At 33.9% G+C, this 13,062-nt stretch overlaps 1 protein-coding gene across 1 annotated transcript in view; it reads right to left on the bottom strand.

The window, feature by feature from the left end:
- The window catches only part of WRN (Werner syndrome RecQ like helicase), a 125,924-nt gene that overhangs the window by 55,446 nt on the left and 57,416 nt on the right, over positions 1–13,062 (bottom strand). Inside the window, 4 exon segments of the mRNA XM_008051979.2 lie at positions 187–288; positions 2,432–2,613; positions 7,827–8,001; positions 12,397–12,584. Coding sequence (XP_008050170.1) covers positions 187–288; positions 2,432–2,613; positions 7,827–8,001; positions 12,397–12,584 — 647 coding nt within the window.

The raw sequence follows: 13,062 nt of genomic DNA on the forward strand, positions 1-13,062 counted from the left end.
ACTTGGGACCTCATTATTTGACTTCAGTTTACTCAGGCACAAAGAAGGTTGCCTTAAAAATTCAGCACACATGTAACATCAACACAGTATTTTCTCAAAATACTTCTAACTACTTAGCAAACTTTTTTCTTTAAAGAACACTACCCATAAATCAATATTAATTGATATAAAATAAATAATACATACTGTCTCCTACACTTGCTGGAATAAAGGTATTTTTCCATCTTTGCTATCATCTTTAATTTGCATAATCGAAACTTTTCATTATGTATCTCAGTAAGGCGGTTCCTGTCAACAAAAAATATCACAGGAATATGTAAAACTGTATTAGCAATTTTGTTACTTTTTATTTACTTTTTATTTGTTTTTCATAACCTACAAAACCCACACCCCATCAAGTTAAGAACATTTCTATCACCCCAGAAAGTTCTCTTATATTCGCTTTATAATCAATACCCCTCACCAAGGCAAGAATTTTTCTGATTTTTTTTAAATGAAAATTGCTTTTGAAAAAACCTCTACCTTTGAAAAAAACTCTACCTATGTCCAAGTATCAATTATTTAGCTGGTTTTGGAAAAGTATTATAAACTCTAAAGTTTTTCATTTTGTTTTATATGTCACACACTCTTTGGCTTCTAGCAAGCCATCTACAATATATCCATTTTTACCTTTTCCCAGTAAAAAGATTATTACTTATTTTAATTTATTTTCTATGATAAACTAAGTGATTAATATAAAGAATACCGAAAGAGGCTCGTGACCCAAACGTGAGCAAGCCTTCATCCCTGTTAGCTCTGCAGATCTCCTCCCTCCAAAACTGTCTCTTTGGGTCATGGGGTATAATGGGACACCAGGAAAATACCATAATTAAGTTCCTTTCTCAATCAATTACAGATGAATTTTTTTTTGCCATAATGCAGAATTTATTTAAAATTGTTAAATGACATTAAAGACAAGTTTGTTTATTTTTTTAAATACTACTAGAACTTATCCTGACACTTTTTAGTCTTCTGTGAAGAAATCCCATAATGGACACTCAAAAACACACTACTGAATAATAAATTAAAAACAAAAATTGTACTGGATAGGCATTCTGAATATGTTCCTTCAAGATCTCAATTTATTCATCTACACAGAGGTGTATTTTGAAAATACTTCATCCTGGCAGCCCCATCAGTTACCATATATAGGTTTTCCTCCTGATATTTTCTTTCCTATGAATGAAGGAATAAGTTGATAAGTGATACCCCTAAAAGTTTTGTAAAATAAAGTTCTCCTTTCCAATAAAAACCTCACAGAACTTAAGTTCTAAAAAAAATATTAGGTTGATGCATAAATTCATAGCATTTATTTTTGGCATGGCTACACTGTGGCATAGGGAGTTTATCATTTGTCATTTGGAGTGACAATGTTGTGCTTGTGAGCACACTTTGCATTTTGCAGATTTGAAGAAAGTTAATGCTATCTGTGGGCTACAGAAGATAGAGTGCCAAATGGAAAAAAATGAACGCTTCTGACATACTCTTGTGTTTGAGCTTAACAGAGGAGTAAAGGGAGCAGAGGCAGCTCAAAACATTTGTGCCATGTTCAGGGAGAATGCCATCAGGAAAAGCATGACAAGAAAATGGTTTTGTCATTTCAAAGAGGGTCCTTTTGACCTGAGTGATTCTCCACATTCAGGAAGACCATCAGGCTTTGATGAAGATCAAACACTTTAATCCATGATGATCCATGTCAGTCAACCTGAGAATTGGCATATATGTATGAACTGTGATCAGTCAACCATGATGAGACATTTACAATCCACAGGCAAGCAAAAAACGCTATACATTTATGTATCAATCCAATACTTATTTAGTATGTAAGTAGAATGGTTTTCCTGTATTAAACACCAAACACAATGCATTTTTCACAGCAGTCTATCAGTACAGCACAACACAATTACTCATGCACAGTCCAGGAGAGCTGGCATGCTCTCATGAACTAAGGAAAGAAATAGCAACAAGAGTCAAATAGAGATTGGGAGGTGTCTTTTGGAATAATCCTCACATAGCATGGGAAGAAAGAACCAATAGCAAAGGAAAGGGTATCTAAAGTAACATGGTTGAAGGCATATCATAACTTGAGAGGATCTGAGGAGAAAAAAACACTGTTCATTAACGTACAATAGTAGGAAAATATTCCACAGGATCTAAATTACATGCCCAAGTAGAGCCCTGATTTGGTTAATTCCTCATGCTAACTGAGGCATGGCTAAAAGCAGGACATCTCCACATGGAAACACTTACCACAAATACTGAGGTGTCCTCTGGTTTTTTGGCTTAAATGCACCCACAAATTTAAAATGGGACATTGCCTCAAATACTTTCAGAGTTTAAATGAAAAAAAAAAAGAAATCTGCAAGAGAAAAAGCAATAATTTTTTTTTTACCTATTTAAGTTAAAGTCTGCTGGAGCCCAGAGTACATGACAAGAACTTTGAAGTCCATCACGACCAGCTCTACCAATCTCCTGGTAATATGACTCCATTTCCTTAGGAGCACCATAATGAATGACTTTGCGAATGTCAGCTTTATTAATGCCCATTCCAAAAGCGATGGTAGCTATGACACACTGAGAATAAATGACAACACAGTTTGACAAACATATTTAGCAGAACTAAAATCTTACATTTATACCTTTCAATAAGAATCATTCATTAATTAACTAGTCCCTGGCATAAAACTGAATTTAATATTGTGTCATCCAATCATTAAAAGATTATCTACCTAAACTACAGATTAAGGATTGCTGACTATAAAATGAGATTTCTGTTCACTCTCAAACTCCTGGGCTCAAGTGATCCTTATACCTTGGCCTCCCAAAGAGCTGGGATTACAAGCATGAGCCACTGTGCCCAACCTTTCTGCTCACTCTCTATAAAAAGTAGTAAAAGAGATCATAATACTGTAAGAAAGGGATTGGCAGTGGTTGGAAAATGCCAGGGAGGGGGGGACATACTTCATGAATAAGTGTACCTGATCTCAAACCAGGTAAAGTGGGTACCAAAGTGAGACCCAAACTTTACCTGTACAATGAACATTTGTATACCTAACTCTGAATTGTACCCTACCTCTTTAAAATAAACATTTTTTTAAAGTAGTAAAAGATAAACTCTATAAAAAGTGTTTCTCTGAATACTTGGTGAATACAAGACACAAAATAGGCTCAAAATATTACATTAAAATTTTATTTTACTATTAATTTTCAAGTGTCCCTATCTGATTGCAGAGTATCTTAAAATTTTCTAACATTACTCTAAAATAGAAGCTTCTCACTAAAGATAGTAGAATGAAACATGATGCATTATCTCAGCATCTTTAAAAAGATAAAATTGATAGAATGCCTAATACATATGAACATACTGAGATAACATTTTCATGATTGTGGGAAATTTTAGAAAATAATTAATGGTAAGAACATAGAAAACTAAACAAGTTTTTAAAATGTATTAACCATAAAAATATAAAAAGATAAGCAACAAAAATAACCATAATATACTACTTAGCTTAGAGATTAAAAAAAAAATTTACAGATTAATAATTGTATAAATCCTCAAAATTAAGATATAAACCTATTGGGAGGAAAAGGGGTTAGAAATGCATGGACAGAAAAAAAAAAAACAACTTTCATCTTTCATAGTAGGGAGTCAACTAATAAACAAACAAAAAAGTTAGTACCAGTATCAGCAATCTATGGCAAGATACAATGGTAAACACCAAAAGAATGCGCTAAAGAAGTTGGAGTGGAAAACATAAGTGGGAAGTATGAGGGACTGATACTTTTCATTGTAAGCACAGTAAGATTATTTGCCTGTATTACTGATAAAAATTAAAGTGCCACTTGGATGGACTTAAAGTCCATAATACTGAGTGATCAATCATAGAAACAAAGAACTGAGTACCACATGTGCTCAGTCATAAGCGGACCTTGAACAATTATCACACTACTATAAGAAAGGGATTGACAGTATTGGCAACTGGGGGAAGGAGGCACAGAAATAGCAGTAATGGGAAACTGCTGGGGGGCAGGGGGCACACCTAATACACCCCATCAACAAGGGTCCTGCATAATGAGCATTTGTATATCTAACCCTGAATTGAGCCCCATATCCTTAAAATAAAAAAATTTCTTTTAATTAAAGTGCCATTTAATAAAGAATATATACACTAAAATGGACCAGAAATTCAAGAGGAAGGAAAGGAAGAAGTGACAGATAGAAGGAGGGAGAAAGAAAATGCTGAAAATAAGTAAAAGAAAGGAAGAAAAAGGTGAGGAAAAAAAATGCACAATAAAAATTTAAGAATAAATAAATATTTTAAATAATTTAATCATTAATTAATTTTGTTATATTTAAGAGTGATTAACAACACAGTAATAATTCTAATTTTCATCATATGATATTATTTTCGGATGAATCAACTCATTTTACAGATATAATTTTCAAAATACTATATCCTCATAAACTCTCAAGAATAAAGATATTTAAGCTATTTTATCAAATAATGTATCCACAACCTCAATCCTGAAAGAAATTCAAGGGAAAATGAAATACAAAAGGATACAAAAGTAAAAGTCAGGATTAAAAATAAGAATAAATGGTCACAACAGACACTTCACAAAGGAAGACATCCAAGCAGCCGACAGACACATGAAGAAATGTTCAACCTCACTAATCATCAAGGAGATGCAAATCAAAACCACACTGAGATACCACCTAACTCCAGTCAGAATGGCAATTATCAACAACTCAAAAAATAACAGCTGCTGGAGAAGGTGTGGCGAAAAGGGAACACTTATACACTGTTGGTGGGAGTGTAAACTAGTGCAACCTCTGTGGAAAGCAGTGTGGCGATTCCTAAAAGCTCTAAATATCGACCTCCCATATGACCCCGCAATCCCCCTACTAGGAATATATCCTGAAGAACTCAAATCACTCTATAAAAAAGATATCTGCACACGTATGTTTATCGCAGCATTGTTCACAATAGCAAGAACCTGGAAGCAGCCATGCTGTTCATCAAAAGAGGACTGGATTAAAAAAATGTGGTACATATACACGATGAAATACTGCATAGCCATAAAAAAGAACAAAATCATGAATTTCGCAGCAACCTGGATGGAACTAGAGTCTATAATACTGAGTGACCTCTCACAGAAACAAAGATCCGAGTATCACATGTTCTCATTCATATAGTGGACCTTGAACATCCAATGTAATACTATAAGAAAATGACTGACAGTAGTGGGAAACTATGGGGGGGAGATGGGATTAATGGTAGTAAATATCTGTCTGGGGATGGGGAAACACCTCTTATCAACAAGGGTGCCTGAACGAAACGTATTTGTATACCTAACCCTTAACTGTACCCCACAATATCATAATAAAAAATATTGATTATATAAAAAAAAAGAAAATTTGCCAAGTTAAAAAAAAAAAAAAGAATAAGTGGTCACAGACTAAAAATATAAATCTATCTCCAAATGTGTTTGGATGGGGTTCTAAAATTAAGAAAGAGTTTTTTTTTTAATTATAGAATACTAAGATTCTAAGCATCACTCTATCTAAGATATTAAGAGCTTTGGAGCCCATCTCTACTTTTACATCCAAAGGTAAAAATCAACTTGGAAAAGACAGGAAAGTGTATACCTAGAATTCTGTACGTCACAACCAGCTCTACCAATCTCCTGGTAATATGACTCCATAGATAGATGTACAGAATTCTGTACATTTAGTAGCTATTCAACAGATACTCAATGGCAAATAATCAATTCCAAGAGCACCAGACCATTCTACATAGATAATGAAATGTATTTTAATCATCTTGAGAAAGTATTTGAAAACTTTCAATGCAAATATGAAGCTTTTGAATTACTTGTAATGGCACAGAAGCACACTGGGCCAGATGACGGATATAACAGAATACCTGATGTCAGCCTAGGGTGAAGCAGTCAATATTAACTTATTAATTTTCATAATTTAGAGACAAATTTATGACATCCTGCCATAGAAAGGGAAAATATAGTAGCACATACATACATATATCTTTCTAGAAATTAGATGCTGTGAGGTTTAATTAATCACTGTGAGGTTTTTCAAAATTTTGAAATTTTTCAAAATATTCATTAATGTTTTAATGAAGCTGTGCATTGGCAGGAAAATCCGATGCATCCAACAAGGTCTCCCATGACAACATAACATGGATTAAGTTTGTACTCTCTTATGCCTTTGGGAGATATTTTAATCTAAATGAATAATTACTAATACATCAAGACAGACGAATCTATTGGTCAGTTAATGGCTTGAAGATGGATTGTTAAGATTCAGTAGTAGCAGCTATTAAATGTTATCTGACAATTTCAAGCTGTTGAGATAATAGAATTAAAAAGTAAACACTCAAAAATTTGGATAAAATCTCCATTCTACACAGTGTTAATAGGTATTCCTATCTTTGGAAAGAAGGGAAAGAGAGACTAGATGCTTTCAGGCAGGTATGCATTACAGCACAACTACACATATTGAACTTTATAGACAGTACATATAAATCACACTTAAGATAAGCTTTTGAACAACCAGATATCATAGGACGGGCTGGACAGAAGAAGAAAGGATGAACTTATTGGACAGAAAATGTCAGAGCTGAATTTAATCTTTTAACATAAGAGGGGGACTATCTCACAGGCTTATAGTGACAAAGTGTGAATAATTTACTGACAGTGTTAAGTTGTTCCTTTAAATATACTCACGTGCCTTGAATTTAAATCCTCCCAAATATTCTCTATGACACCCACTGAACCAGGCCAATTACTGTAGGAAACTCAGCTGTAATACTTCACAATAACTTCCTTGATGCCCTTCCCTTCTATTTCTCTCTTTCAAATCAATCCAACTTAGTGCTGCCAGTCTAATACTCCTATAATACTATTATCTTGTTCAAAAAACATGAAGTAATATATCATGATGGTTTTCAAACTCTAGTCTATGGCCCTAAGGATTATAAGGCACCAACAGGAACTGTCAGTGATTTGAAGGCTTTGGGACCTCCTTTCCTCTCGCATCAACTTCAACCAGAATTATTCTACTTTAATCTGTTTTACCAATTAGACAGAATTTCATCAAAATGAAAAATTCTAAGGCTAAAATACTCAGAAAAAAGTACAGGTACATGACATCAAGTAAAGTCTGCCTCTTTGCAAGTTTTACAGCTGTCCATAATTTGGCCAACCAACTCATTCAACTTTTTCCCCATAGTCTCTGCAGAGCTCCTCTCTGCTGTTAGCCATACTTTGTGCCATTCTTATTTCACACTGTCATTCTCTCCAACCATTCCAAGCCAGTCACAACTTCCTGAACCCAGTATGCACTCTCATTTCAAAGTGTCTTAGCATCTGCTAGTCCTTCTTCTTGGAATTTATAACCAATTCCTTTTCTCTCATCACCCAGTGGCCTGGCATACTTGACAAACTTCTGTTCACTTGTTCAGACTTACTCTAATTGCATCTTCCTGGATGGAACAACCCACTACATAGCCTATCTTGACAGAGCTAGTGTTCCCTCCTCTGTGCAGCTAAGCACTAGGCATGAGTTGCTATTTATACCAGTCTGCAGCAGTTTATTCATATACCTATTTGCCACATTATACACTGATTCCCTTTATCAGAAGGACTGCTTTATGCTCAACATAGTGCTCAAAGGAAGTATTCGGTAAAGACGTGGTATGCAAACACTTGAGAAATATCTATTTCCACTATGAGGAATAGAGAGTAGTAATGACCAATCCTCACACCTGAATCTCATCCCTCATGAACCTATGATGAATCTCTTTCCTTGTGTTAAAACTCATGCCTGCATGGTATGTTCCACAGGATAAATTGAGTTTCCTAAGTTCAGCGGTAATTTGTTCTGTCATTTTTCTGGAAGGACAATAGATGATGGTTGAACCTTCAAAATCCCAGTGAGAACTAAAGAAAAAGAAGAATAAAAGAACAAACATACATGTTACATATATGCTTCAGACAAGTTTGGGTTTTATCTTACTTAATTTTTATTTTCTACTTTTTAAATCAAAAACTAAAAGGAGAAAGTATATCAAAAGCAATGATGTTTAACTGCATAAAAGTTTAAAACATCATGGAGACTCAAATGTGGAAATGAACTGTGTTCAGCTCCCAAAACGCAGTTTTGAATCCATTGTTTCTATTCAAATTATAGTTGAAACCAGAAACAAGATTATCTGTTTTAGCTGAAACCATGATAAAAACTTATAAACTACTGAAAACAAATACTTTGGGGAATGCAATGCATCAGATTAACAATTAGTCTTAATTTCCATAAGAAAGGTAACTGAATATTTATACAGAAGTATGCATAAAATTTGTTACACTCTTTTCATTCTCTCTTGTGATCATAAAGTTCAATTTTCATTTGTTTACTAAAAAGCAAGAGCTTTCTTACAATGTTAAAAGATTGCTTTTAGAGACACTGTGGGGGTTGGGGACAGTGCCTAAAGGGTACCTGATCCTAAACCAGGAATAGTGAGGACCAGTTGGAGGCCCAAACTTTGCCTGCAAGTTGACTACTTATGTCCCTAATCCTGACTTGTACCCCACATCTTTATAATAAAATAAAGTAAAATAAATAAAACTATTAAAAAATATTGACTTTGGAGTTCAAAGAAGTAATTACTAGGTAATCTTGAGACTGAATATTACAGAAAATGACATCTATTAAAATGTCTATTGCAGCCGGGTTCGGTGGCTCAGCCTGTAATCCCGCGCCTTGGGAGGCTGAGGTGAGTGGATTGCCTGAGCCTGCGGGTTCGAGACCCGCCTGGGCAACTTGGTGAGACCTCATCTCTACAATAAATCAAAAAAAAGTTAGCCAGGTGTGGTAGCGCGCGCCTGTAGTTCCAGCTACTTGGAAGGCTGAGGCGGAAGGATCGCCGGAGCCCAGCAGGTCGAGGCTGTGGTGGCTGGGAGCGGCCACTGCACTCCAGTCTGGGTAACAGAGTGAGACTCCAACTCAAAAAAAAAAAAAGTCTATTGTAACAGCATAGGCTTATCTATTAAAAGTATAAATAATTTCATACAAGTATAAACAATTTCCATGTTCAATTTCCAGAGGACACTTATTTAATGTCTCAAAATTTCCATTTACATAAATACATTCATTTATGTTGATAATCAATATAAAAAGACTAATCTCTTACATTTATGAAAGCTACTTTAACTTTAAAAGCATATACTCTTGCTCCAATATCAGTTTTAGGATTCTGTTTTACTAAACTACTTGCATATCTGCCAAAAGATAAATGTACACAAATATTTATGGCAAAACTATAGTAATAAATAAATGCTTATTATGTACAGTCATACTATTGAATATTAAGCAAGCATTTAAAAAAATAAACATTAAAAAAGTTTATAAAACCTTTAAGAAAGACTATGGCAAAAGTCACCAAAAACTTAAGCAGAGGGAAAATGCAATAATTTTATTACAAGTCTTAATGCATTATCTACTCAAAGCAAAAAAAATTTTTTTTTAGTAGGGGTCTCACTCTATCACCCAGGCTGCAGTGCAGTGATGCAATCATGACTCTGTTCAACCTCCATCTCCTGGGCTCAGGCAATCTTTCCACCTCATCCTCCCAAGTAGCTAGTGCTACAGCTGCATGCCACCACACCCAGCTACATTAAAAAAAATTTTTTTGTGTGTGCGTTGAGGTCTCACTGTTGCCTAGGCTGGTTTCAAACTCCTGGGTTTAAGGAATCCTCCTGCCTCAGACTCCCAAAATGTCAGGATTAAAGGCGTGAGCCACTGCATCCAGCCTCAAAGCAATTTTTGATAGTGACCAAACGGGCTTCAACACCAAAAATTTATAGCATACAACTTAATGGAGAAAGGAAAAACACAACCTTTTTATTGTATAAAAATCTTACTTTTTAAAAACATGTTTTCAAAGAAGTAAAAACTGATCACCAGAACCTGGATATTGTAATATTGTATACATTAAGGCCCCACTTTAAGAAAACACATTATATAGAAAGATAGCAGATATACTTTACATGAAAGGAGGAAACTGCAGGAAGAAATGGGTATAATATATACCTATTCTGTATAAACTTAACAACAGCAAAAAACTGGGAGTGTTCATCTGAACAGCAAGAGAGTCAGAGAAAAGAAGTCTACAGAGCTAAATGCCAAAATATCAACAATGGTCATAACTGAGGAATGAGACTAGAAGACTGAATTACTTTTCAATTTCTATGCATCTGTAATGTATTGTTCAAATTGATATTTACTTACTGCTCTTTATATTTAAAAAAATTTTTAATGTAAAAATTTGAACTTATATAACATATCAAAAGAGTAAAAATTATGATTACAGAAGGAGTCATTACTTCGCCAAGTGATTTACTAATGACTGTTATTTCCTCATACCTTTCTGAAGGAGAAAAATTTCTTATTTATCCAGTCATTAAATTAAGTGTGAGAATTTAAATGTATTATGAATATAGAAACAAAATAAGATTAGTTTAAGAAATGTGTTAGCTCAATGGATTTTTTTAAAATGTGAATGCTGATAACCAAATGGCAGAATTAAAAGAGAAGGAAATGGAAATAAGAAGCAATACTCTGAAGCCTAAATTACCCTCCACTTCATTGCTCATTAAAAGGAAAATTTCCATTTGCCTAAGATCTGTAGAAAGCATTCTGACACTCAATGGTTCCCTGCTATCATAACTCTTCTTGGAGGATTGAAAATGAGTACAAAATCTTTCTTGATCTGTTGTTAGATAAAGCATTTCACATTAAACATCAAGCTCTAGAATGGTCTTGAATGTTAGACTTATAAATCTGGTCTTATTCTGTGGGAAAAAACTCCAGAAGGGTACACTCAGAGACTTAGTAATGTGTTTTCAGATAACAAACTATAAATTGTACATAGGATACAACAAGGAGCACTGGGGAGGAGGAAGATCTGTTATGAGAGATTATAATAGTCTAGGCTAAAAAGTAACAGACCTCAATTAGCAGTGTTAACGTGAAAAATAGTGGGAAGGATACATTTGCATAAGATATTATATAGGAAGACGATAGTCTGAAAAATAGGAAAACAACGTCACAAAAACAAACAAAAAAAAAAGCAAACTGTTTCAAAAAGGAGAGGGTTATTTTTTATTTTTTATAGAGATGGGTTCTCAATACATTGCCCAAGTTTGATCTCAAACCCTTGTGCTGGAATTATAGGCATGAGCCACCACACCTGGCCTCAAGAAGGTTATTCTAAGAAGAAAGTGCCATAGAGATTGAGAGTAATATGAACTGAAAAGTAACAAAGATTAGGAGTAGATAATGATCTAATTGTGGAGACTCTAGCCTAAAACAAATATCCTTTTTCAAGAGAATATTTTCCCTTTAGGGAAAAAGGGAAGTGAAACACTGTAAGTACTCACTTCAGAGAGACCAATAAACCAGCCAGAAGACTAAGAATATATTTATTACATGCTTGTTTTATTCTGAATATAGGACAACTAAGTCAGTAGCAAATCCTGCATTTATATTACTCCTTAAGGTCCTCAAGAATAACATCAGGATTTCCTTAACCTAGGATTGATCACTTCTTGTTATCCCTTTATAAAAGAAGAAAACACTAATGATGCTCTTTAAACTCTATTTGCCTGTATTTGCTTTGTGCTTGTATTGGTCGGTGAAACATTATTTAAATGCATTCTTACTGAAAAACACATTTCATAGCACGAAAATTATAAGCTTTTCACTGCACAGACAGGTCAGGGAGCAAGGCTTAGGAAAGCTTCTTAGCCATACATATAAGATGCCTTTAAACAAAATCAAAAGAAAGAAAGTACTAGTAACAGTTTCTTCATCAGTAAAGTAAAAATAATATGTGGCTTACTGGGCAGTTATAAGGGGTTAAACTAGATCACTTTTGCAAAGCACCTAGGATAGCCCTTGGAACATGCACAGGTTCCAATGTAAGATGAACTTTTCTAAACTCTCTAAGACTAAACTTAGTCATGTAATTAGGGAACTAGATGAAATTCAGATGACTCATTTTATGTTTGTTTGCTTACATAGTCATCAATTACTAAGAGTATATGTCCTGTTCAAGCAATAGTATACGGTATAAAAATATTATAAGAATTAGTTTCTACCTTCAAAAGTAGACTTTTTTTCTTAGTTACTAAATTGATTATATAACACTACACTTGACTTGAACCAAAGCTAGGTAAAATTTGAAATATGTTAAATATGCAATAGAATAAAACTGTAAATAAAATAAATTGTTAAAAAAAGATAGAGTTTCCAACATTCATCAATCATTAAATCTTTACCTTGTTTTCTTGTTAAGAAATTGCTTCAGATCCTGAAGGATATTCCCTGTTTTTCGTCCAACTTCTAAATACAGGTTTGGTCGATCAAAACTAGTACAGGTAATCTGAGGATTTCTCAGATTTAAGCAACGTACAATGTCTTCTCGGATGGAAGAACTTGCAGTAGCAGTGAGTGCAACAACTGGAACCTGAATGAAGTCAGATTGCTTTTTAAAAAGGAAGAGAGCTCACTGATTCCCAACATTTCCAATTTGTTACAAAGAGACTGTTAAGACAATTATAGGAGGTACAGTCTCAAAAAATGCAACTTTAAGATTTTTTTTTTAAAAAAGAAAAAATTTCCTACTTGTTTCTGAGCCTTCTGAATATAATATTTACCTTTTAAAAATCAGAAATCATTCAATAAAACACTAAATCCATAAGGTTTCCAAATGTAATATCCTTTGTCTTATTAAATTAAACCAACTACTTCCCCATTTATTATTTTTAACATTTATTACATTTGAAATAGTACCGATATAAATGGGGTATATGACTTATTGTCATTAATCTATAATTCTCAAATCATAAGCACTTTAATTCACTGAAAATCTAACTATATAAAACAATGAGGTGGGTTTTTTGTCTCCTTGATTAAACACATTGGTTTATGGCTTTACAGACCTA

The sequence above is a fragment of the Carlito syrichta genome, unplaced genomic scaffold (assembly GCF_000164805.1).
Source record: "Carlito syrichta isolate Samal-C Ts95f unplaced genomic scaffold, Tarsius_syrichta-2.0.1 Scaffold249669, whole genome shotgun sequence".
NCBI lineage: Eukaryota > Metazoa > Chordata > Mammalia > Primates > Tarsiidae > Carlito > Carlito syrichta.